The sequence below is a fragment of the Hippocampus zosterae genome, chromosome 10, assembly GCF_025434085.1.
Source record: "Hippocampus zosterae strain Florida chromosome 10, ASM2543408v3, whole genome shotgun sequence".
Taxonomy (NCBI): Eukaryota; Metazoa; Chordata; class Actinopteri; order Syngnathiformes; family Syngnathidae; genus Hippocampus; species Hippocampus zosterae.
The window spans coordinates 24508894-24532880 of record NC_067460.1 but is presented as its reverse complement, the minus strand read 5'-3'; the positions used below and the strand labels follow the sequence as shown (position 1 = coordinate 24532880).

General features: G+C 59.1%; 4 protein-coding genes and 1 long non-coding RNA gene across 17 annotated transcripts; all 5 read left to right on the top strand.

The window, feature by feature from the left end:
• The first annotated feature begins 448 nt into the window (after positions 1 to 448).
• On the top strand, positions 449 to 6647 carry atg16l1 (ATG16 autophagy related 16-like 1 (S. cerevisiae)). Of its 3 annotated transcripts, none has more exons than XM_052078139.1 (20): positions 449 to 624; positions 1468 to 1579; positions 1720 to 1813; positions 1899 to 1998; positions 2269 to 2342; positions 2413 to 2482; positions 2653 to 2834; positions 2910 to 2975; positions 3048 to 3134; positions 3365 to 3424; positions 3492 to 3594; positions 4035 to 4140; positions 4362 to 4432; positions 4591 to 4662; positions 4834 to 4954; positions 5036 to 5141; positions 5233 to 5382; positions 5593 to 5640; positions 5801 to 5902; positions 6306 to 6647. In XM_052078139.1, the coding sequence occupies exons 1-20, from the start codon at positions 541 to 543 to the stop codon at positions 6397 to 6399; spliced, it is 1902 nt and encodes a 633-aa protein (XP_051934099.1). In that variant the 5' UTR covers positions 449 to 540; the 3' UTR covers positions 6400 to 6647. The 3 variants fall into 3 exon arrangements, with proteins under 3 accessions (XP_051934099.1, XP_051934098.1, XP_051934100.1); XM_052078138.1 differs by having other exon boundaries at positions 3489 to 3594; XM_052078140.1 differs by lacking the exon at positions 2910 to 2975 and having other exon boundaries at positions 3489 to 3594.
• A 121-nt stretch (positions 6648 to 6768) lies between these two features.
• LOC127608788 (S-arrestin-like) lies at positions 6769 to 10781 on the top strand. 3 transcript variants are annotated; one of them, XM_052078167.1, is made up of 15 exons: positions 6772 to 7022; positions 7472 to 7532; positions 7607 to 7651; positions 7907 to 8106; positions 8231 to 8290; positions 8366 to 8421; positions 8497 to 8632; positions 8711 to 8795; positions 8872 to 8944; positions 9049 to 9186; positions 9469 to 9546; positions 9631 to 9645; positions 9722 to 9774; positions 10243 to 10255; positions 10357 to 10781. In XM_052078167.1, the coding sequence occupies exons 1-15, from the start codon at positions 6975 to 6977 to the stop codon at positions 10532 to 10534; spliced, it is 1239 nt and encodes a 412-aa protein (XP_051934127.1). In that variant the 5' UTR covers positions 6772 to 6974; the 3' UTR covers positions 10535 to 10781. The 3 variants fall into 3 exon arrangements, with proteins under 3 accessions (XP_051934128.1, XP_051934129.1, XP_051934127.1); XM_052078169.1 differs by lacking the exons at positions 10243 to 10255; positions 10357 to 10781 and adding an exon at positions 9870 to 10236 and having other exon boundaries at positions 6771 to 7022; XM_052078168.1 differs by lacking the exons at positions 10243 to 10255; positions 10357 to 10781 and adding an exon at positions 9870 to 10236 and having other exon boundaries at positions 6769 to 7022; positions 9631 to 9774.
• A 438-nt stretch (positions 10782 to 11219) lies between these two features.
• On the top strand, positions 11220 to 13486 carry LOC127608803 (uncharacterized). 2 transcript variants are annotated; one of them, XR_007964334.1, is made up of 4 exons: positions 11220 to 11446; positions 12272 to 12449; positions 12991 to 13089; positions 13186 to 13486. It is a non-coding gene; the product is annotated as an uncharacterized LOC127608803 (long non-coding RNA). The 2 variants fall into 2 exon arrangements; XR_007964333.1 differs by having other exon boundaries at positions 11226 to 11446; positions 12991 to 13486.
• A 791-nt stretch (positions 13487 to 14277) lies between these two features.
• LOC127608780 (protein Atg16l2-like) lies at positions 14278 to 18714 on the top strand. Of its 7 annotated transcripts, XM_052078146.1 has the most exons (17): positions 14278 to 14560; positions 15201 to 15307; positions 15490 to 15563; positions 15634 to 15885; positions 16014 to 16079; positions 16158 to 16235; positions 16395 to 16454; positions 16599 to 16704; positions 16812 to 16917; positions 16986 to 17056; positions 17119 to 17190; positions 17291 to 17405; positions 17478 to 17583; positions 17692 to 17844; positions 17978 to 18025; positions 18100 to 18201; positions 18467 to 18714. In XM_052078146.1, the coding sequence occupies exons 1-17, from the start codon at positions 14422 to 14424 to the stop codon at positions 18558 to 18560; spliced, it is 1749 nt and encodes a 582-aa protein (XP_051934106.1). In that variant the 5' UTR covers positions 14278 to 14421; the 3' UTR covers positions 18561 to 18714. The 7 variants fall into 7 exon arrangements, 5 of the variants coding, with proteins under 5 accessions (XP_051934106.1, XP_051934109.1, XP_051934107.1 ...); XR_007964331.1 differs by lacking the exon at positions 18100 to 18201 and having other exon boundaries at positions 17893 to 18025; positions 18467 to 18514; XR_007964330.1 differs by lacking the exon at positions 18467 to 18714 and having other exon boundaries at positions 17893 to 18025.
• Positions 18715 to 18983: 269 nt separating this feature from the next.
• Positions 18984 to 23749, top strand: LOC127608786 (beta-arrestin-1-like). 2 transcript variants are annotated; one of them, XM_052078163.1, is made up of 15 exons: positions 18991 to 19374; positions 20085 to 20115; positions 20183 to 20243; positions 20337 to 20381; positions 20455 to 20651; positions 20832 to 20891; positions 20960 to 21027; positions 21130 to 21265; positions 21351 to 21435; positions 21502 to 21574; positions 21943 to 22080; positions 22187 to 22270; positions 22365 to 22388; positions 22753 to 22914; positions 23364 to 23744. In XM_052078163.1, the coding sequence occupies exons 1-15, from the start codon at positions 19355 to 19357 to the stop codon at positions 23470 to 23472; spliced, it is 1293 nt and encodes a 430-aa protein (XP_051934123.1). In that variant the 5' UTR covers positions 18991 to 19354; the 3' UTR covers positions 23473 to 23744. The 2 variants fall into 2 exon arrangements, with proteins under 2 accessions (XP_051934125.1, XP_051934123.1); XM_052078165.1 differs by lacking the exons at positions 22187 to 22270; positions 22365 to 22388 and having other exon boundaries at positions 18984 to 19374; positions 23364 to 23749.
• The last annotated feature ends 238 nt before the right edge of the window (positions 23750 to 23987 follow it).

Genomic DNA, 23987 nt, shown 5'->3' with positions numbered 1-23987 from the left:
GGAGTCTTCCTATGAGCACAAGTTACACGGAGAACCGGAAGCCGGTAACCACAGAGCCAAGGCAGCTTTATTTCTCAAGCGCATTTCATAAACAAGTCGACTCTAAAATGTGCTTCACAGAAGCCAAGATGCGACACCGAAAAGCATTTCCAAACACAGCAGCTAGCTCACCGCATTCACAGGCAAAGCGGGAAAAAATGACTCGAACGTATATCGAAACAATTTCAACACATAAACGTTTAAAAACATGTCAAAGGAAAGACGTAAAATTTGATTTCTAAAAAAATGTAAGGGGATTTAAAATTGATTAGAGGTCATTTGATATGGAAAAAAAGCAAAGTTTTAAACTCCTCGCTTAACAAGGTGATCGAGTTTGAACGTTTTATTGCACCTCTCTTCTAGTGCGGCAGCGTTGGTAAATACCCCCAAAAAAGGAGACGACGCTCTCCGACGTCATTTTCACGCGACGACCCGGAAAAATCGTTCCTGCCTCCAGAGGCAAAATGGAGCCGAGGCGCGGTGAGCAAAGTGAGAGAAGTGATGTCGACCGGGAAGCTGAGCGGAGCGGAGCATTTTGACGAGCTGAAGAGCCACGTCCAACAACTCCCTTCGCGACGCACGGAGGTAGGAACGCCGTATCTGACGTCGTGGGAGTATCGGAGGCCATTTCTCCTCCCCAAAAGATATTTGCGGCTATTTTAGCATGCTAACATGTTGAGTCACGACTCTGCGCTACCTTTTTGTTTGTTTGTTTATTTGCCGACGATATTTTCGCCTCGTTGTCATTTTCGTCCGCAAGAGAGGCCGCTCTTTGTTTTTAATTTGCTTGACCTAAATGTGACGTCAACGGCGTTTCTGCTGCTCCCACAACACGTGACAGACAATCAGGACAACAAATGTCAATATACAAAACAAGACAAGCGCTTAACATGAAGCTTCTGTCCTCTGTCGCGAGAAGCTGACGCGTCCATGCTTGAAGCTTTCCACCAAACCGCTTCAAAAATGGTTCAGCTCGCGAGGCTGCACTTTCGCCTGACTGAAAGGAGATTCTGGGAGGTCTTGCCGCACTTCTCAATCGAAATCGAAGGGGAAAAATACTCTTTGAAAATGAGGTACTAACCCCAAAGACGTTTGGAGACCAACAATAAAAGTGTTAAATCTCCCATGAACATCCCAATTCGATATTCATATCGGACATGGTCCCAAATGTCCCATTTGAGCACGATTTTGCACTCCAAAGAGTACCATTCATTTCTATTGACTTCATTCGGGTTCATCGTCGTGGGCCGGATGAGCTCAGAGAGGTAAGGTGGCGCCAGATTATTCAGAGATTTGAAAACAAAGAGGAGGATCTTGAAAAGAACTCGAAAATGAATGGGGAGCCAGTGAAGGGATGAAAGACGCGTGGAATCCAATATGTTGCCGTATGGCCACGCTCCGACCTCACCGATGTGTTTGTGCGTTCAGGCGGTCATGGCGCAGCCACGCGGCGCCTGCACTTGGAAGCCGCACATCTGCGAGCAACTGAAGCTTCGCGACCGTCTGCAGCGCCACGGCTTCGAGGAGATCGTCCATCAGTGTGAGTGACGCCGTCGCGGCTAAGCCGCATTCCGGCGCCTTTGATGGCTGAACGCGGTCGAGTCGGCGGCGTGAACTTGACGTTGCGGCACGTAGCCGATGACGCGCTCTCAAACGGGTCCACTCGCACGTCCGTTTCAGACAATCGCCTGCTGGAGAAATCGGAGCTGCGGGCCGTCCTGTCGGAGCGCTACCAGGCGGACAAGTACGAAGTGGCGCGGGGACACGAAGCCACGTGAGCGCCGCGGGCGGCCGCCGCTCGTCTCGCCGTCGCCGCGGCCGCGCGTCTTTGCGCGGCTGACTCGGTGTCTGGCTCGCAGGGCGGCGGGCAGCGACGCGCTGGCGCTGCAGCAGGAGATGGCCGACATGAGGATCCGCCATCAGGAGGAGCTGACGGAGCTGCACAAGAAACGAGGAGAGGTGCGTGGCCGCGCCGGCCGAACTCGGACTGCTTTTCCTCAACAGGGGCCAAATACGAAAGGTCGCGGCTCGTGGAAATGCCGCGTCGTGTCAAAAGGAGCTCTCAGCCGTCCGGACCCGCGTCTTCGGTCGTAGTTTAGAATCGGACTTAACGGTACCGAGGCGCCTTGCTATCGCTCGGAAGTGCTCGCGTCGGGTGGTGCCGGTCGACCTTTTTGCACGTGGCCAACGAAAAGAAGAAAGTACAGTTGAGGTTTTCTCCTCCCTCAGCTGGCCCAGACCGTCATCGAGCTCAACAACTCGATCCAGCAGAAGGACAAGGAGATCCAGAGCAACGAGGCCAAGTCGGTAGCCGCGCGAGTCGTCGGCCGGGCGGGCCCTCGGCCTCCGCTGACCGCCGCCGCGCTCTTTCAGGATGCAGGAGTACCAGCGGCAGATGGCCGACCTGGAGGGGGACCGTCGAGATCTCAACAACCGCCTGCAGGTAGGAGGAGCCCCGACCGAGCGCTCGGCCTCGGGGACGCCCCTTCCATCTGTCCCGCGGGATTCGAACCCTCGGAGCGACGCGTGTTCATCTTTGAAGCGGAGCCGAGAACCTATCCGTGCGTCGGTCTGGCGGCGCGTTGAGGTTGCGAGCGCGTGTCGCCCGCCCAGGACCTGGAGCGAGCCAACCAGACTCTGAAGGACGAGTACGACGCCCTGCAGATTACCTTCAGCGCTCTGGAGGAGAAACTGAGAAAGACCACCGAGGACAACCAGGAGCTGGTCTCGCGCTGGATGGCCGAGAAGGCTCAGGAAGCCAACCGGCTCAATGCTGAGAACGAGAAGGACAGCAGGTGAGGTTGAGCAGCCCGAGCGCCGCCGCGCCCGTCTGACGCTCAGGCTCCCCCCCCCCCCCCCCCCCCCCCCAGACGCAGACAGGCTAAACTGCAGAAGGATCTGGCCGACGCCGCCAAGGAGCCGCTTCCCGTCGACCCGTCGGTGAACTTGTGGCTAGTCGAGCGGGTGGACGCGGCGCCCGCGCTGACTCGTTCTCCCCCCACCCCCAGGGACGACGACATTGAAGTTCTGCCGGAGGACTCCGGGAAGACGGGCGCGGAGCAGCCGCACGGCCGGGCGCTCGGCAGAACGCCCAGGTAACCTCTGATCGCCCCCCCGCCCAAAAATGCTTTGCGCTTTCCAATGTCTGCGTTTAATTGCTTCACTTGAAAGTATTTGCACAGCGGTGCCGCCAGACGAGAGTTGAGTTTGTTTGGTCACCACTCTCGTTACTCAGAGCAGCTGTTGTGAGAGCGAGCGAGAGATTTTTTGTTGGCAGTTTCCCACTCTTCTTCCACCCACCCGAATCCAATATCTTGTCTTTCAGCAAGAAAAGCTCGCAGCTGCCCCCTGGTGGCCTGCTGGACTCCATCTCCAACATCTTTGGGTGAGTGCGCTCGTTTGCCGAGGCTCCCGATTGGCCCTGGCCTCTTCAGAGTTGTTGTCCTCAGCAGACGACGAGGCGCAAATTCCTTGAGCGCGTCTCCGGAAAACAGCGAGGCGCCGTCGGGGGCCTGCGTGGAGGTTCGAGTCCCGTCCACGGCGCTGCACGTTTTTGTAAGTGCCGCCTCCAATTCATATTCCCAGGTCACTTGCGCAACTTCTGCTCCGCATGCGCCGCGCAGCCGGATTTGAGCTCCTGGAGCCTTTGGTTTCGGCGAGGGCCCTTCCCGATCGGGATGAGAAAATATTGGACGGGAGGGTGGCCAAATTGCAACAAGTTGACGAATGCCACATTTCAAAGGGAGTCACTCGCCCCAGAAAGTCGTCTCGGGTCACTCAAGCAAACTCCGTTGCAAAGGCGGGCGCCGAGTTTCTTGTCGTGGCTTGACACGAGGAACCAACTTTCAACCTGGTGGTGGATAACGGAGGCCGACGCGGGCCTCGAGCGGCCCCGGCGCGCCATCCGGTGGCGGGCTGCGGCTGCGTCCCTTTCTCCGGCTCGGGGCGTCCTTCCTCTGGGTGCCTTTGTGATCCGTCCGCTGTGTTTTGTCCAGGAAGCGCACGACGGCGAGGTGAACGCCGTGCGGTTCAGCCCCGGCTCGCGGGTCTTGGCGACGGGGGGGATGGACCGCAGGGTGAAGCTTTGGGAGGTGGTGTCAGGTGGGTTGCGCTCCAAGGCCGGTCGGCCGGCGGAAGGCAATTCATGCGGCCGTCGGCTCCAAAGTGCATGCAAAGTTGCTCTTGGCGCCCGGCGAAATGTTTTGCAAATGGAGCTCCGGTCGCTCTCGATCTTGACCTGATCCGCATGTCCGCGAGCGTACGCGGTTTTTTTTTTTCTGAATGAAATAAGCCACTCATTGACAGCACTCGTGCATGCGCAGGTCGCTGCGAGCCGAAAGGAGCGTTGACCGGCAGTAACGCCGGAATCACCAGCATCGAATTTGACAGTGCGGTAAGTCTTTATTTCCTTTGTGAGCGTTTGTTGGACATTTCCGGAGCTCTGAGTGTGCCAGTTTGCGCTTCAAACAACAAGGTGTACGCAGGAGGACTTGTTGCCATTGGATTCTTGGCCATGTTTTAACCGGGGGGGGCGGGTGTGCGTGTGCGCAGGGTTCCTACCTGTTGGCTGCCTCCAATGACTTTGCCAGTCGCATTTGGACTCTGGAAGACTACAGACTGAGGGTCAGTGGTGGAAAAACACAAGTCCCGTCCATCCCTGCGCGCCATCACCGATTTGTGCGGGATTACTCGTTTATCGCCGTCGAGCAGACGATCCAGATTATTTTGTTTCTTTTTTTCGAACTCGACCCGCACGGCGGTTCCGCGCTTGAACGTCACACCCGCTCGCCGCAGCACACGCTGACCGGACACAGCGGGAAGGTTCTGTCGGCCCGCTTCCTGTTGGACAACGCTCGCATCGTCTCGGGAAGCTACGACCGAACCCTGAAGCTGTGGGACCTGCGCAGCAAAGTCTGTACGTGACGGGCCGGTCGCCGGGCGCCCGCCGCGCGGGACGCCGACGCTAACTCGCCGAGCGCTCCTTTGCGTCCGGCAGGCATGAAGACGGTCTTCACCGGCTCCAGCTGCAATGACATCGTGTGCACCGAGCAGTGCGTCATGAGCGGGCACTTTGACAAGAAGGTCCGCTTCTGGGACATCAGGTCAGTCAGACGCTACCCTCCCCCTTTTTCTATTGGAGGGGGGCGGTTGGGGGATGCAATGGGACAAGCATGGACGGCGCTTTCGTTTCAGGGCGGAGAGCAGCGTGCAGGAGCTGGAACTGCAGGGCCGGGTGACGTCGTTGGACCTGAACCACGAGCGCACCGAGCTGCTGACTTGCTCCCGAGACGACCTGCTTAAGATCGTCGACCTGCGCACAAACGCCGTCAGGCAGACTCTCAGGTCCGTCTTCGATGACGAGCGACTGGCTTTGCGTGGACTTGTCGTGACTGCCGAGGCCGCGTTTCCATGCGACTTGACCTTTGCGTGATGGGAATCGATGACTTGAGATGCCGACTTGAGATACCGTGACCAGGCATGGCGCAATGTGACTTGATTTTTATGAAGCGAGGCGATGAGACGCGAGTCTCATACCCGTCTTGTCATCTTCAGTGCCGACGGCTTCAAGTGCGGCGCCGATTGGACCAGAGTGACCTTCAGGTGGGTTCCCTCTCAAAGTCCAAAAAGCAGCAGTGTTGTACGGCCGCCCCCTGGCGGCCGAGGTAGGAGCAGCGCAATGTCTTCCTCTGTTTGCGGGTGGTCCTTTTGATGTTTTTTGTCGAGGATGGTTTCTCAACTTGTTTGTTGCTTTCCCTTTTAGTCCCGACGGGAACTTTGTGGCCGGCGGCTCGGCGGACGGAGCGCTGTACATCTGGAATGTTCTCACGGGGAAGGTGGACCGAACGCTGGAGCGCAATCACAAGTAAGACGTGCGAGCCGCCACCCCGCCGGTCCGGCATCTCCTGACCTGACCTGACGGCGCTCGGCCTGGCAACGTTTGCGTGTCAGCTGTCACGCTCAAGTGCCTGAAAGGACATTTTCTAAAGTTGAGGGGCGGCGTTTGAGTAGAAAAATTGCCGTGTACAATCACCCTTCTGAAGCCCCTTTTTTTCTGCACTCGTAAAAGAAGGTCCCCGATTTGCTTTTCGTCTCAGGGTGAGCAAAATTGAAAGCACCGCAATGACGCGTGCGTGCCTTTCAGGTCAGGTCAAAAAAAGGGAGGGGCCATCTCTGTGATGAAGGGCCCTCAGAAAATCCTGACCTTTTCCTTCCTTTAAATGTCTCCGTTGTGAGCCCTGTATAAAAGCTGCTGTCGTCCCCCACAGCTCGGCCATCAACGCCGTGTCGTGGTCGCCGTCGGGCGTGTACGTGAGCAGCGTGGAGAAGGGCAGCAAGGCCATCCTGTGGTCCGACATGTGACGGGAGGAGCGGACACAGCCCGCGCGCGCCCACCTTTGCTTTTCGACGTCGGCCGTGCGATCGACGTCGGAGGATTGCCGTCCCGCCCGGCCCGAAACCGAGGGGCCCGGCGGGCCGCGGCCCCCGCGTAACGCGAGGCGAACTCTGGCACCGTGACCTTTGCGGTCACGCGGGACCGAGACTGTGGACTTGTTCGTATGGTGTTGACTTTGTACACATGCCAAGTGAATAAAGGAGTCCAAGCCACAGCCCGCCTTGCTCCCTAAGTGTCGGCGAGAAGAAAGCGAGTTGATGATAAGCGGCTTAGCGCCTCGCTATAAAGCCAAGCGGGCTCATCAGCCCGTCATTTTCCTCGCCGTCGGGCTCACGCCGATCAGCCTGTCATTTTCCTCGCTGTCATCTTCATCAGGTGCGTCGTTGGGCTCCGGTTGTCCACATTGTGCAGTTTGTTTTTGTTGCCGTCGCATTTGTGTGCGTTTCCATCCTTCGAGTGGACGCCTTTGCGCCAAATGTGATCCGCGCTCACCCTAACGTGCGACGCCTTGCCAAGCCGCTTTCTTGCAGGCGCGCTCGACATGAGTCCCAAGCGAGTCGTCTTCAAAAAAGCGTCCCCGGATAAGTCGGTAAGTTGCTATCGCGCCGACAACTATGCGCACGGGCGACCGCACGTATTTCTCGAGCACTTTCAAACGGCCATCGCTGCAATACAAAGTGCGACTAACTAAAAGTCGTCCGTCAAGCCCTTTTGGGCACCGGCGAGTCGTGACTTTGTGTTGGGCGCCTCCGCTGACTTGGTTTGCTGCGCGTGGTCCAAAATGGATCTTGAACCTTTTGATGCTTTCTGGGCAAAGTTGTTGCTCGTGGCCCATCATGACTGATGACACTTGAGTGCATACAAGTCCAAATACGGAGCAGGGCAAGATGGTGTCGATCGTATTCATGGTAGAAATGTGCGTCCAACGCTTGGCTGGCCGGACATGCTTGGAGCGCTCACGTCGAGCGCCGCGTTGCACCGCGCCGCGCCAGCCTACTTTTGGGGCCATCCGATCTCCATGTCAGCCTGTCGTCCTAGGCGACCATCTACGTGGCCAGCAGAGACTTGGTGGACCGCGGCGATGGCGTGGATCCGCTCGGTGAGCTTTCGGGAGAAAAGGCCACGGGCACGTCGGGCGCGCTCTTGACAAAAGGCGTGTTTGTGGCCTTACAGACGGCGTGCTTGTTGTCGACTCTTCGCAGCTGGGAGGAAAACCAGGTCAGTTGACAAACATTGAAACGGTGACACCATTAGGCCCATTCATGGGGGGGGGGTTGGGCTCTGAACTTGCGGCCTTTCCATGTCGCCATCGAGAAAACGTCCTTTGCGTTCTCAAGCAGTCGCATGTTTTCCCGGCGACTTGAGTGTGGAGGGCGGTCCGGGCCGGGGAGTGCTTTCGCTTGTATCTCGAGGCCGGCCCGCCCCCATCGTGCATGCGGTGCCCCCACCCCGCCCCGAGCTTTGTGCTTTCAGTCTACGTGACGCTGTCGTGCACCTTCGTCTACGGCCGGCGGGACGAGGATGTGCTGGGCGCGACCTTCCGCCGCGACCTTTTTGTGGCCACCCGCCAGGTGTTCCCGGAGCCGCCAGAGCAGGAGCGGCCCGCGCGCAGCAAAATTCAGGAGAAGCTGCTGCGGAAACTGGGCCGCCACGCCTTCCCCTTCTTCCTGGAGGTGGGTCGTCTGAGCGCTTTGGCCGACCCGAGGCATCGGTCGGAGGGCGCAAAGCGTCGCCCGGCGCTCTAAACGTCCGTTTGGACATCCGTGCCAAAGTGATGCCCGCCGGCCTTTGTCGCAGTTGCCGGACAACCTGCCCAACTCGGTCACGCTGCAGCCCGGACCGTCGGACGTGGGAAAGGTGGGCGGCGGGGAGCCCGACGCTTTGCCGCCGGCTCCTTCCAGCGCTAAGCTAACGCCGGCTGTCGCTTTGCAGAAATGCGCCGTGGAGTTCCGGGTGAAAGCGTTCCGCGCCGACCAGCCGGACGGACGGTGGGTGTTTGTCGCTTTGCCGGCTTGCCGCCGCCGCCGCGCCTCCTCTTGTCCCATTTGTCTGTCACTCGGCAGGAGTTCCGTCAGCCTGACCGTTCGAAAGGTCCAGTTCGGTCCGCGCGACGTCGAGCCGTCGCCGTTCGCGGAGACCACCTTTGACTTCCTGATGTCCGACAAGCCTCTTCGCGTCAGACTGAGCCTGCCCAAAGAGGTCGGTCGGTCGGTCGGGCGGTCGGCCGGACTTTTCCAATTTGAAAATGTAAAATCGCCGCTCACCGTTTGCGCGCAGACGTTCGGCCACGGCGAGCCGCTGCGGGCCGAGGTGAGGATCGCAAACTGGTCCAACCGGAAGGTGAAGGACATCAGCCTGTCAGGTAGCCGGCCCGCGCCCTCGCTAGCGCCGCCCTCGCCGGCCACGCCTTCGTCACCTCGTGTCTGTCGCCCGCGCAGTGGAGCAGGTGACCAAGGTGGTCCTCTACTCCAACGACAAGTACGTCAAGTCGGTGGCCAAAGAGGAGACCAGGTGAGAGGCTTAAAAGGCGGGGCCCCGGTGCCAAATTGCCCAGAGAATTTGTGGGCGTGGTGCCCGTACTGATGCACGCGCGCGCGTGTGTCGTACGGCACCAGTGACGGCGTGGCGTCGGGTTGCAGCCTGGCAAAGTCGTACACCTTGTACCCGCGTCTGGAGCCCAACAAGGAACGGCGGGGGCTGGCTCTGGACGGACACCTCAAGCACCAAGATACCAACTTGGCTTCCTCCAGCACGTGAGAACCGCGAGGCTCTGCTCGGCTCGGCGCGGCCGCTCTTTTGCTTCTTGCCGTGTCCCGCGTAGGCTTTGACGCCGACGACCTCGTCGGGACGTCTCTGCGGTTGCGCAAGGCGTCGTTCCCCGCGACACCTCGGAGGCCTGCCGCAGACAAAACCAACCCAAAAAAAACGACAACAACGCCGGCAATGTTTGCATTCCATGCCGTGCGCCGGTTCAACTGGTCTCGACGGGCAAATGCCCATCGAGCCCGCTTGGACCTTTTGCCTCCTGCGTGCAGGATGAAGCAAGAGGTGCTGAAGGAGCTGCAGGGCATCTGGGTGTCTTATAAGCTGCTCTTGAAGATGACGGCCACCGGGTAGGTAGCCTTGGTGAGCGCCTCTTTTGTCCTTTGCTCGACGCCCGACTCCCGACTCGCTCTCTTTTCTTTTTGTGCACTCAGACCTCTGGGATCCAGGTACGTACAAACGCATGCACGCACCCACCCGCAAACGCGTCGAATGCCACTTGTGTGTGTGTGTTTCTCCCCGCAGCGAGGTGCGCGTGGAGCTTCCTTTCAGATTGATGCATCCGAAACCCGAAGACGGTACGTGCCGTCATCTTCCATCACCGTCACAACCGCCGACATGGTGTGCGTGTGTGGGTGTGCGTTAATCTGCTTAGTGGTTGCGCCGTCAGCAGAAGGTGGCTAATGTGACGAGCGCGTTTGCCCTGCTGGAAATGCTGAGCCGTCACAAAGTCACCTGGGGCGGTCTGGGACGCCTCGTCCCGTCGACTCCAAAGAAATGTGATGATGCCGAATCATAACTGGCATTGAGAAAACGTCGTCTTATTGAGGATTTTTCTTCTTGTCTTGAATTGTAATGACATTGCGAGAAACCACTTGAAGTTGGGACCACGCCGGCACCTCCAAAAAAAAAAAAGACTTTCAACCAACTTGAAAAGCACTTTCCAAGAAGCGAACGCGATGCTTTTGTGAGCCCCCGGAAATGTTGGTGGCCCCCAGCCAATCGACGGCCTTCTGACTTGATTTTTCTTTTCTTTTTACTTTCAGCCAAAGACACAAAGTGAGTTGTGCGTTCGTTTCCCACAAGGAGTGTTGGGCGTGCACGTGTTTAAATCGTCTTTTTTATGGGGGGTGGGGGGGTGCATTTTTAATGGGCCGCAGCGAGTGTGACGACATCGCCTTTGAGGATTTCAAACGTTCCTTCCTTCGCGGCGTCATCGGAGAGGACGACGAGGAAGAGGAGGGGGGGGTCCTGAACGCCAGATGGCCGACCAATGGCAGGCTAGGAAGAAGAAAAAAAAGCTTGATAGAGAACGCCCGAAGCTTGTCAAGACAGTAATTTTAAAAAAAGTCAATGCCTATTGATGCCACAAGATGGCGACAAAGGGCTACTTAGAGAAGCTCCGGCCTATTTCGAGCGCGTTTCATTCATTATGTGGGTCACAATATTCAAAGTTCAACTTTTAAAAACTAAAGACATTGATAGGCAATTACAGAAAATGCTGGACCTGACTGATTGTAGAAATCTCTCTCTTTGGTTTGTGTTGTGGCGGCATCTTCCAGTAAACACGATGCTGACTTGACGAAATTCTTTGCGTCTATACTTCTTTTCTGGCCAAATGCAAAGTACAGTATGTGTTTATCATGTATAGTGAAGGATTATGCCTTGTCCTGGTCAAACAACACACACACACACACACACACACACAGACGATTGGAGGTCGCAATCTGATTCGTTTACTGAACCCCAACGTCTTCATACAGGGTGAGCAGCGTCTTTGGAACAATATAAAGTTGTGACATCGGCAAATAGAACATTACATATCCATACAGATTGATTCGTTTAATTCTATTTGTTCCTTTCCGACCGACCAATGGCCGGCCTCGGATTGGTGGGTAGAGGCCTTGATTACGGATTGATTCTCACGCATGCGCGGCTGAGACCTGCGTGCCGCTCGTTACCAAATCAGACGCCCTTTGATTGGCCGATTTGAGAAAAAGGCGGGCTCTTGTCTGATTTTATTTGTTGCGCTTCCCGCCATTGGTTAGGCCGGAGGCGGGTTTATTCAAGTCAACTCGTGCGCCGAGCGCTCCGTTTCCGGTGAGCGGTGAAACGTTTGCCATTGTTAACGTGGAGCTAAGCTAGCCGGGCGCTCGACGGCGAGCGGCCGCCAGAACGCGCCGACTGTGGCAGTCCTCTCCGCTGTCGCAAGAAGAGATGAGTCGCCACGAGGCCCCGAGGAGCTGACGGGTAGGTCGCCTCGCTGTCGCTCCGTGCTAACAACATCAGCTAGCTAACAGTCAACGGGGAAAGCCGTAGACAGCCTCCGAGGCTAACGACCGCGACGCGGCATCCCGCAAAGTGCGCGCGTAACGTTCTATCGAACAAACAAGAGTCCACTCGGCACGGAATGCGCTAAACAATGTGCTGTGACATCGGACGCGAGCACCAGAGGAGGAATGAACCGAGTCATTTTGCAAAAAAAAAAAAAATTCGACGTTTCGAACACTGCCTCCAATGGACCGTACCGGCCGCGGAGGGAACACGTGTCTTACAATAACAGACCGTTCCAAAACAACCACCCTTGCAATGAGAGGAATCTCCTGAGCACCCAAAGCATGCCGTGAAAGTATTTACAGCACTTGGTTTATTTTAGGCCTTTGAACACACTTTGAAAATAATAGAAATGGGTCTAAAGTTATTGAGAGAACAAGTGCGACGGATAAGACAAAACATTGGAGAAACGATGGCGCCTGTTGATGTCATCCGAAATCCTGCCCAAAGATGTCCATTCTAAAATGAAACACTTTCCGTAGGCTTCAAAAGCAGGATTGAAGAGGTTGACGCACTGAATCGGCGTCATCCCCCCCCCCCCCAACAGAAAAAAATCCTGTTTTCCATCTTCTAAATATAGCGTCAAACCAGTCTGCATTGAAATGACACCCAAAATGAACCGTAGATGGAACAAAATATCAACAATGTTTTAAAAATGGAGGCGCAACGTCTACGGCGCGCCTTGAACACGCAAGACGGTGCCCCAAGATGTGACGCTTGCCATCCATCGTGTTGTTTCAGGTGTAACGGGGGAAATTGTAGGCATCAGTATGGCCAGCTGCAAGCCGAACTCCGGGCTTGTCGCCTGTCCCGCGGGCGAGCCCCCCCCCCCATTGCTGCCGGGCCCGGCAACACTGGCGTCATGACCGCACGGGCTGCTGAAGATCAACGCCCGACGTCGCATCACCGGCACGTCCGGGTGTGTCTTTGCCTCCCTTTCCCTCCTCTTTTGATGGCTCGTCAAGCGGCCGTCATGCAAAGCTTTCCCTTTGTTTTCTGCAATGTTCAGGGCTGCGGCTAACGCTTATTTTCGGAAGCGCTCGCTCGCGCCAGTCGAAGGTCGATGATGAGCTGTAAAAGGTCTGATGCCCCGCCGCGCCCTCCCGGCGCCGGCACGCTTCCGAGCCGCGACGTGTCCGCGCACTCGACGCTCACAGCAACAGGAAGTGTCGTCGCGACAGGAGTCCGTGCGCAGATCATCTCGACTCCTCGCGATCATTTCCGACAACAAAAAAAAGCGACAAGAGTTGAGCGTCGGTCCCGGGAGGGGCGGGGCTACTGATCTCAAGTTTTCAACCTGAGACCTTCATTTAGTATTTGACAAAATGGTCATTCGAAGTGAAACGGCGCGGCTCTGAAAGGGAGTCGTTGATTCGTGCGCTCATCACTTCGCCTTGCTGGATTCACCGAAGCTGCGCTGCTCTAACGCCGTTGTGTGCTGTTGTGTGAATGCGCGGCAGGCGGAGGACGGCGGCGGGCGTTTGGAGCCGCAGGCGTGGGCTTTCCCGAGTGGCCCTCTTCCCCGGCGGAGCTTCGCTGGGATCTCGTCGCCGTGGGGGGTGAGAAAGCGTGTGTGTGCGCTCAGGTCATCGATGGCGGAGGTGTGTTCATTGTGAAAGTCTTCGTTTTCGTCTGCCCTTCATACTTGTTCAAAGCTTCCTAGCTGGAGAAGTGGACGGTGCGCTTTGTGTGGCCAAAACGTCGCAGGGTCATTCTGGCCAGGCAGGAAGCTCGTTCATGCCGTCTCCACCGCCGCCATCTTTGTCGAAGGAGCCCAGCGAGCCGAGCCGCACCCGCCAGCACCTCGGAGGAGAGCCGCTCGCTCCCGAGAAGGCCGGCGTCTGGCCGCAAGTGTCCTTTCGGCTCAGTCAGTACGGGGGCCGCCGCCCGTGCGGGGCCCAGTGAGTGACTTGTACAATAAAAGGAGCCGTCCGCCGCTCATCTATCTGCGTTGCGTGTCTTGTCCTGGTGACTTGCCTTCAAAGTATGCCGTGCTGTGCTGTGGTGTGAAGGGGAAAAGCCCCAATCATATTTCAAACGCGCTTTGGGTTCCGCTGGTCGTATTGGAGCAAGCGGAACCCGTTTGGCCGTACTTGCCAGCAACGTGACGGAAAGGGTTGCGTTTCGCCATCGCCGCAAGTCAGCATTTTTGGGACAAAACGAGACCATTTCTTTCTTTTCGTCAAACCATTTCCATGGTGGATTTGATGACGTGACGCACTTTATTAAAAAAAACGAAAGGAAAGCATTTCACAAAGAAAATGGCGAGGCTTTGTGCCGTCTTCGCCGCTAACCAGGCGGGGAGCGCGCACTCTGCTGGGGAAATGTAGCGGTGCACCCATTTCTCGGCGGGGGGCGTCTTTGGAGCCCATTTTCCGGGCGCCACAATACGCTCGGCGGCCTTCCGCGTCTCGACGACCCGCCGTCCACCCGGAACTGACGTCACAGGGCCGCGTCGACTGCTTCCGCCCGGCAGTTCTTCAGTGAGTTCCGCCCCGACTTGCTGAAGGGCTTTGTCGTTTTCAAAAGTAAGCGTGGCCGCACAAAAACTACCTCGGAAATGGGTTGATCAAGGAAAGCTCGAAAAACAAGTTGACGCGCAGGGGAGGGGCACGAGGAGGAGGCCCTGCTGGGAGGGATCGTCTCGTCGTCCTCTTCCAAAAGAGCAATCGCGACACCTGCGGCTACGCCTTTGTTGGAAGTAACGGTGCGTGACGAGCTTGTCGCGCTCTTCGCCACTTGGACATTTGAGACCATTGCGAAATCGCCCCTTGTCGTCCCGGTCGCTTCGCGTTTCGAGGCGGAAGTGGCCGCTCGAGAAACTCGGACGAACTTCGCCACCGCGGCGTCTCTGACGAGCGGCTCGCCTCGCCCGAGACACCCCTGCCGGCATGAAGCCGCTCGGGGGGGCCGAGGACTCCCGAAGAGGAACCGCGACGGAGGGCGACCCGTGGAAGGCGCACGTCCTGCTGCAGCTGCGCCGCAGAGACCGCGAGCAGTGCCACCGCTTCCGAGACCTCGTCTGCGCCTGTAAGACGCCGCGCACACCCCCCCGCCCCGCTCGAATGTTCCGACGGAGACCGTCGCGGTTCGGACCCCTCCCGCCGCTCTTCGCGGCGCTCGCTAACAAATGAAATGGAAATATCCGCGAATAATTGACGCCCGGTACAAAAAAAAAGAATAGACAAGAAAAAGTGGCTTCGGATAAAACCGCACATGAGATGCATCTCATTTTTTTTAACGATAATGGTGCAGTTTAGGAAATTTGCGAAAATACGTGGTGTTTTGTTGCGCTCGAGTTGGACAAATGCAATTGCTGTCGTGCCTCGAGACGCAAACTTGAAGTGTCCCGAGACCTCGGCCGCAGCGATTAGTCGCGACTGTCGTACAAAATCAAGTTCAATCAATCTCACCCTGAGGGGAATACGCCACCAACACGAGATTGGTCGCATCCAAACCGACGAACGCGATTGCAAGTAAGCAAATCGTTCAAGACGCTCGGCCCCAAAAGCCGTCGCGGGCTCATCGTGTTCCATCAGCTTTTTTTCTTGAAACAACGTGTGCACATTGCGATTGGCATCAAATACGCGGCGGAACAGGTTGCGGCGGTCCGCCCGCAGAGCGGCGCGCGGGCCTCGGCACTCAGCGGACGCTTTTGGCCTTCTTTCAGACGCTGGCCTGCTGGACAAAAGCGGCGGGAGCGACCGGATCGTGGCCGGCGGAAGACGTGGCGCCGTCTCGCCGACGCGCGTGCAGCTCCAGAAGGCCGCCGGAGAGGTCCGAGCGCCCGACGCGTGTCCCTTTTCTCATTGCTCATTGCGCTCGGTGCTCGTCTGCTGCCAAGAAAAGTCGGCCACGTCTGCTTCAAGCGCGCGCCGTCACGCTCTTTGCAAAAAAAACTTGCGCGAGAGTCAACCAAAAAAAGCCCAAGGCGACCGACTGTCCGACTTTGGTTGCAGTTGGCGTATCAAGTGGTGGAGAGGCAGCAGCGGGTGAAAATGCAAGACCGCGTTTTGGAGGAGCAGCGTGACAGGTCTGATTGAAATTGATCGAAATTGGGCGAAAAAAGCGCAGTGGTTTGGCACTCACGCGTGGCCCGTCAGGCTGCTGCAAGACGAGCGGCGGCTGGCGGGCGCGCGCGACCTGCGCCGGCAGCTGCGCCTGCGGGCCGAGCGGCTGGCCGAGCGGAACGGGCGCCTGAAGGCCGACTACGACGCCCTGATGGAGCGCCAGAGGCGGGCCGAGCGCCGCCTCAGGGACGAGAAGCTCCGAGGGAGCGGCCTGCTGGAGGACGTCCTGGCGCTCAAGCGGCAGGCGGCCGCGCGGCTCAACCAGCGAAACCACGCACGCTGCAGGTGCGAGTCCGCGGATCCAGACGGCCGGAGAAAAGCGCTTTTCCCAATGCGCCGCCCGCCGCGCCCTTTTGCACCATTCGCGTGGCTCGGCGCATCAACTGGAATGAAAGTCTTTTTTGGTGACTCAGAGCTCAAGACGTCAACCTGCAGAGGGAGCTGCAGACCGCCGCCACCTCCCAGGTCAACGTCGACGGGTGAGACGCCGAACCGTAAAAATGCATCGAGCGAGCGCGTCCGGCGGGAATTTCATTTTCCTTTTGTGTGTTTTCCAGCTCGCTGGGCGCCGCGCGCTGGAGGTGTTTAGCGCTGAAGAAAAAGCCGCTGGAAAAAAGTCCCAACCGACCCCCGAGGTGAGCCTCGCCTCCAGCCGGCTTCTCCAGGACTTGAGAACAGCCCGAGGACAAACGAAGGCCGCCTGCGATCCCCGGCTTGAATCTCGGCATCGGCTCCCTTCGACGTCACCCCAACGCCGACCAGAAACGGACTTTCCCCCTCCTTCCTTTTGTCAGATCCGCCGCGGCCTCGCACGGCCCTCCGAGGATCCCGGCGTCCATCCGACATCTCTTTGAGTGAGCGCCTAACCCCAACGGTGGCCCGCAGCCGGCGCTAGATGGCCTCCGTGAGGTCAGGGCGCGCCGGTCCGGTCCTCCGGCCGCCGCGCCGGCCCCGCTCGCCCTCCGATATCTCCTTCTGAGTCCGGCCGCTGTCGACAGGAGGAGGCGGGGCCCATCCGGGCCGGCTTCGGAAGAGGAGGAGCCGGCGAGTCCCGTCAGGGTGCCGGCGTCGGCCCGGGTTCCCGGCCGAGCCCTGCACGTACTGGTAAGCTCGTCGGCCCGCCTCCCCGTTCCGCCCTTTCCCCCAATTTGTCTCCCCCGAACGTTTGCGGCGGCGTTCTCGGGCCAGACGAGCGGCCTTTGATTTGACAGGAAGCCCACGAGCAGGGCGTCAACGCGGCGGCCTTCTGCTCCGGCTCCGCCCTGCTGGCCAGCGCTGGAACCGACAGGGTGGTCAAAGTGTGGCGGGTCCGAGCGGGTAAGCCGCCGCGGAGAAGCTCGCCCCCCCGGCCGCTCGGCGCTAACTCGCGCGGCCGATGCGTTCAGGCGCCCTCGGACACCTGACCACCTTGGACGGCAGCACGGAGGGTCTGACCTGCGTCCAGTTTGACCCCACGGTGAGTAGCGCCCGCGACCTTTGGAGCCGGGCTCATTCAAGACGGCGCCGCTGATCGCGCAGGGTCGCAGGATCCTGGCGGGCTCGTACGACAAATCGGCTCTGTTGTGGTGCTTGGACCGCCCCGTCGCCAAGGTAACCGCCGCACCGGGGTTGTCGCGTCGCGCGTCCCGGCCTTAACGCAAATGTTTGCGCTTGCCTGACTTGTGCTGTGCGACTGACGACGGAATGTCAGCTGACCCTGACGGGCCACGGCAGGAAGGTGACGGCCGCTCGCTTCAGCCGCCATCAAGTGGTGACGGGAAGCGCCGACGGGACCGTCAGGATTTGGGACCTTCAACGAGCCGCCTGTACGTGGCCCGAAAGGCGCCCGCGCCTGCGCCTGCGCGGCGACTAATCTGCCGACGCGCCTTGTCGTTCAGGCGTCCACTTGGCCCAAGCGTCGTCCTTCTGCAGCGACGTCGTCTGCTCGGAAAACGTGGCCATCAGCGGACATTTCGACCGCAAGATCCGATTGTGGGACACCAGGTGAGGCCCCGAAGCCCCGCCTCCAATTCTTCTCGCCCCCCATTGAAATGAACGGCGGTGCCGCTAATCTGTTCCAAAGAACGGACAAAGGTTGTTGTTTGGGTCCAGGCTGTCCGGCTGCGTCCGCTGCCTGTCGGCGCAGGGCAAGGTGACGTCTTTGGACCTGAGCGCCGACGGCCGGCATCTGCTCAGCTGTTGCCGTGACGACGGCCTGCAGCTGCACGACGTCCGCCGGTGGAGCCACCGCAGCGCCGCCTTCAGGTGAATTGCCTCGCTACAAAATCGGTCCGTTTCGATCCAAATAGCGAGGCGCTCTTTGTCGAAAGAAGGAAGCCGTACAGCGCATGTGGTGGCTGTTGACTGAAGCGGTGAACCTTTTGTGCCCTTGGGTCAGAGCGCCAGGGTTCAAATGTGCCAGCGACAGCACCAAAGCGGCCATCAGGTGAGCTTTTCCCAACAAACGGCCGACGCTCGTCTCCGCCTCCGAGCCGCCTTTCACGCCCGCCGTCCTCTCAGCCCCGACGCTTGCTTGGCGGCGGCGGGATCGGCGGACGGCGCCGTCTACGTTTGGAACGTCTCGGCCGGAGAGCTGGAGACGCGCCTGGCCGACGCTCACAGGTACCGTCTGGCTAACGCGTGCGGCCAAAGCGGGACTTAGCGAAAGTCTCAGTGTGGCAAAACCGCTTCCAACGTGTTTGTGAGTCCGAAAAGTAGCTGATGCGCGGCAAAAGTGGCCAACGCGCAGCTAATGCAGAGCCAAAATAAGCAGCGTCGACTTGCTAGTCGCCATCCAGAGAATTGGACTTGTTACGCATGAACACAAGGGGGAAAAGGCTGCTTTTTGCTGATTTGTGAAGGCCTGCTCTTCCTTTTGCTTCTCCAGCGCCTCCGTCAGCGCCGTCTGCTGGTCGTCGTCCGGCGAGTACGTGGCCAGCGTGGACAAAAAGGGGCGGGCCGTCCTCTGGAGCGACCTCTGAAGGCGACGCCGAGGCCCGGGAGACTTTCTTCTTTGTCCCTTTGGCAAATGTTGAGTTACGGCGCCACCCTTTGGCCGCCGAGTGAAATGCGGACGGTCCACTTAACCGGCGAGCCGAAGCCCGAACCCTCGCGGCTTCGCATCCCTCCACTCCGTGAATTTTTTTTTCCAAAACAAAGCGCTTTGCTTTTGAAGAATAAAAGAAAGGGGAGAAGTCGGTTATTCTTGTTTTCCTTTCCTCAACTCGAGAGAAAGCCTGAAATGTCGCGCGTTTTCCCAGTGGCGAGCCGCGACGTAAGTATTTGCCTCGAATGCCCGCCTCTCCCTCGTCTCCCGCTCCCGACGCACGCACGTGACGTCATCGCACAGCGACTCTGTAGTCCCCTTTCGTACGCGATTACGCCGCGTCCGGCGGGCGGCCCAGGATCGACGAGTCGCCACCCGCAAGCCGTCGCATGTCCAGGAGGTGGCGTTGTTGACTCTGCGGCTTCGAAAAGGTACCCCCCCCCCCCCCCCCAAAAAAAAGGGGGGGGGGGTAGCGGAATCCGCTTGGACTTCATTTTGATGCTCTCATCGGAGTGAAGATTTTTGCTGAATTGGCGCTCGAACTGCTCCCCTGTGATGGGGCTTTGGTTGGGGGGAGCTTTAGTGAGCTCTCCGCGGATCACGTGACCGCAGAGAACACTTCCTCCCTTCAGTTTCCACGGTGACGGGCTCCCTCCTGCTCCTCCTCCGCCTCCTCCTCATCTTCATCTTCCTCGGCGTGTCCACTCGCTCGTCATTGCCGGCGTCAGGATGGCTGAGAAAGGAACCAGGTAGCCTTTGCGCGGGTGCGGTGGGCGTGGGTGTGGCCGGCGTCGCGTGCTCTTGCTTACACTTTTTTGTTTCCTCTCTCAGTCGTGTCGTGACAGCGAGGGGCGCATTTCAAACTTGATTTTGTCCAACGTCATGCGGGTGTGCGCGTGGGTGTGCGCGTGAGAGGAGAGAGATGTGACAGAGCAGAAGATGGTTACCGTGACAACACGGCCAGAACCACACATGAACTTGCGATGGGAAAAAGAAGCGGATCCAAAGTTGAAAGTAGTCTTGGGAGGGGGAGTCGAGGGCGAAAAGCACGTGATGTCACGAGGCGCAGACAGGAAGTGGCCGAGCAGAGAAAACAAGAACCGGCCCAAAGGACACATGGGCGGCGCCGCACTTTCCTGAAAGACTTCAAAGGCGACCAAAGGACGCGGGCGGGGGGGGTTCTGCGGACCCGGGTCAAAGTGACCCCGCTGGAGGCGTCCAAAATCAATTAGCGCTCAAATCAATCGACAGCTATGGGTTTTCAATCGGTGAATTGATTTCACCGATTGAAAAAAAATATACATATATTTTTCTGTAACGGACAAATGGCGCTTTTGCGAGCGTTTGGCCTAACCGGTGCGGTCATCTCAAGGCGGTTTTCGGGGGAAGCTTTTTGGGGGCATGAAACATTGAGAGCAAAATAAAGGGCGATTGGCAAGCGTCTCCTTTTCACTTTCAGGGTGTTTAAAAAAGCAAGTCCCAACGGGAGGGTGAGTCGCGCTCCTCTCCTGGCTTCCGACGCGACGGGCCGCACCCAAACCCTCTCGCTGCTTTCAGCTCACCGTCTACCTGGGGAAGAGGGACTTTGTGGACCACGTGGACCGAGTGGAGCCCGTCGGTAAGAGAAAAGAAAGAAAGATTTCTCCCCCCCCCCCCCCCTTTGGCGACGCCGAAGCGCATCATCGGCTCTCCGGTGCCTTTTCCCCATCAGACGGCGTCGTCCTGATCGATCCCGAGTACTTGATGGAGAGAAAAGGTTTGGGGCAGAGTTGCGAGCCGCCGCGGCGCTCCCAAAACGCTTTGGCGGACGCGCTTTGCCGCTTTTGCAGTCTTTGCCACGCTGACCTGCGCTTTCCGCTACGGCCGCGAGGATCTGGACGTGCTGGGCTTGACCTTCCGCAAAGATCTCTTTGTGGCCAACGCGCAGGTGTTTCCTCCCGTCGGCGAGGCCGATGGCCGCGCCACCCGTTTGCAGGAGCGGCTGATGAAGAAACTGGGAGAGCACGCCTACCCCTTCACCTTCCAGGTAGGCTCCTTGGCCGGGAAAGGCCCGGACGCGCCCCGCTAACGGCGCGGACGCCCGATCGCGCGAGTTGCTTTGGCGAGATTGGACGGAGGCTAAAAAGGACGGGCAAATTTTTGGGACGCGGCTTTGGTCCGCCAGTAGCGCCACGCGGCTTTGCCGGCGCCGCCGTTGTCTTTCCAGATGCCGCTCAACCTGCCTTGCTCGGTCACGCTGCAGCCGGGCCCCGAGGACACGGGAAAGGTAGCCGGCGCTCGCCCGTCTGCGTTTGCGGCGCCGAGTGACCGACGAGCGCGCGTCTGCCCCCGCAGGCCTGCGGCGTGGACTTTGAAGTCCAAGTGTTTTGCGCGGACAACGCCGAGGAAAAGCTTCGCAGGAGGTAAGAGGCTTTTCCGCCGCATGCATTATGAATGGCGGCGCATTAGCGGCCCGAAGGTTTCCCGAGGCGGGCGCCCGATTGAAAGCGCCGCCGCCCCCGCAGGAACTCGGTGCGTCTGGTGATCCGCAAGGTTCAGTTCGCCCCCGAGAAAGCCGGGCCTCAGCCGGCCGCCGAGACCACCCGCCGCTTCCTGATGTCGGACAAAGAGCTCCACCTGGAGGCGTCTCTGGACAAGCAGGTGAGCCCGCCGCCGTCGTGGAGGAGGAAGAGGAGGGGGAGGAGGAACCCCCCCCCCCAGCGGCCGCCGCTCTGGCCTCTTTCAGATCTACTACCACGGCGAGCCCATCGCCGTCAACGTTCACGTCACCAACAACAGCAGCAAGACGGTGAAGAAGACAAAGGTGTCAGGTACGGGGGTCGGGGGGGGCCGCTTCCGCTCACCGGCGCTCACCCCCGCCCTGTGGTCCTCTGCAGTGCGACAATACGCCGACATCTGCCTGTTCAACACGGCGCAGTACAAATGTCCCGTGGCGTGCCAAGAGTCCGAGTGAGTCCCGTCTCTTTCGCGAGGGGGGGGGGGGGGGCGGGTTGGGGGCAACCCGGACCGACGCGCGCCTCACGCAAAGGAAAAAACTTGGAAAGGAAGGAAAAGAAAAGCAAAAAAGGTCAGCTAGCATCCAGCGTCCGCTAGCCAAATGCTCAGCCGGAGCGGGCAAACGCCGGAGGCGCGCCGGCTAACGACGCGCTCGGCCCGGAAGGCAGCCATGTCGCCGGGGCGGGCGCGGGCAGACGGGCGATACCACGCGTCTATTCTTTATCCTCTGCCAAAATCCACCGACGCTCTCTCTCGCCGGGACGGCGTCCGTCCGTCCGGGAGACTATCCGTCGTGACGGCTCCTTGGTTGCTGTCCTCAGGGACGCGGTGGCTTCCGCTTCGACCTCCTGCAAGGTTTTCACCCTGACGCCGTTCCTGTGCAACAACCGAGAGAAGCGAGGCCTGGCGCTGGACGGAAAGTTGAAGCACGAAGACACCAACTTGGCCTCCAGTACGCAGTGAGTCCCCCGTCGCTCGCTTTGGAGCAAACCCTTCGAGAGGGCCCAAAGTGCCCAAGGCGAAAAAGTCCAAAGTCCAAAGCCTCCGCTGGGAAAATGTGTTCAGGTTGCGCCCGGGCGCCGACAAGGAGATGTTGGGCATCGTGGTGTCGTACAAAGTCAAAGTCAAGCTGCTGGTTTCTCGAGGCGGGTCAGTCAGCTCGCCGGCTTTTCATTTTGCCCGGCGCGCCCAGCGGCGGCGGTTCGCCATTGAGCGTCTTGTCCGCTTTGTGCCCCCCCTGTAGGCTCCTGGGAGACTTGGCCCCCAGGTAAGCCGGGACACCCTTTGGCTCCACCACGTGCAGAGAGCCAGCGGCCCGCCGCTTCCCCGTCAAAAGGCCGCCATACGCCGCCGAGTGCCCGGGACGCATTTCTGGGGGGGGTGGGCGTCGTCCGGCGGCTCTGTCCGAGCGTTTCCGCCATTTCGGCCACGTGAATCGAAGGAACCGACGCTCGTAAACGGGGCCCGCGCCAATCTGTTTTCCTCAAAGGGGATGGCGGACTTGGTCGTCCCGCTGAAAATGTTTGCCAATTGAAAATCCTCCCCAAGGTGCGATCGAGGCCAATTTGCGGGGCGGCGGTTAGCGGCGGCGGCAATGGCTCCGGCGTCTCACCCGCTCTTTGGCTTCCCAGCGACGTGTCCCTGGAGCTTCCCTTCACGCTGATGCACCCCAAGCCTTGCCCGGAGTCGGCGCAGGGGGAAGAAAGTCCGGCCGGGGACGCGTCTCATCCGCCTTGCCTTGCAGCCGCCGAGCGAGCGCCGAGCGACGCCAACCTGATCCGGTTCGACGCCACGTAAGCATCGTGCGTGCGCGACCAGGGGAGGAGGCGGGCACCCGTTTTGGTCCGTGGAGGCACCGTCCCATCCGGGTTTCGGGCGCCGGGCGTTTCCTGGCTCAAAAGCGGTTGGCCGTACGCCCGAGCTCGCGTGCGGACGACCGCGTCCAGATGGCCAAAGTCGCCGGTGGCGCGCACGCAAGAGACTTTCGCTTCAAATTCTTTCCAACTATCGAGAAGGTCGGATGAAATGCGCAACGGAAATGGCGCCGCCCTATCTGGCCTTCCGGCAAAAGATTGTAACTGACTGACATGGACGCCTTTGGATTGTTTTGACCCCGGGCAAAAAAAGGAGAAAACATCCCACCGTCACCCTGACCGGCTGGTCTCTTAAGCTCGCGTAGCGTCATCGCCGCCGATTCATGTCGTGACTCACGTCGGGACTTTTGTCTTCTCGCACTCCTCAGCGGCGACGACAATGATGACGACATCGTCTTCGAAGACTTTGCCCGTCAGCGGCTAACCGGTACGAGAGAGGACGAGGGCGAAGAGGCGGCGGAGGTTCACGACAGATAGAGCGGGGGCTGAGCGGGGGCGCCGCCCGCAGGTCCCGGGAACGCTCTGCGGCGCACGTTTGTCTTCTGGGACGCGTCTCCGGTTGACGTCCCACGGCGCGAGTCGGCCGACGACCAGGCGGGACGGGGCGCTTCCACGTCCAATCGAATTCCACTCGGAGCATCTGCATGCGCACGGTTCCTGTTCATCGTCAGGCGACAGTCCGGACGAGTCTCTGAGCCGGAGATGGCGCGGGAACACCTCCGATGCATCTTTTTGGAAATGAATAGGCGGGGTGGGGCGGGGGCGGGGGCTTTTGCGACGCGCGCCGGCGAAAGGCGTCGGGCGAGGGCCCCTTTGTGTGCGTGGACGCCTTTGCACGTCTCCGAATAAAGAATGTGAATAAAGCAGGGCCCGTCCTGTCGCCTGAGAAGGGATGTCTTTGCAAGTTGAGCCGGCGCGGATGAGAGCGCTTCGCAACAACAGCGAGACGCAATTTGGTCGAGGGCCGCCACATCGAGAAACGCAGCCGCAGA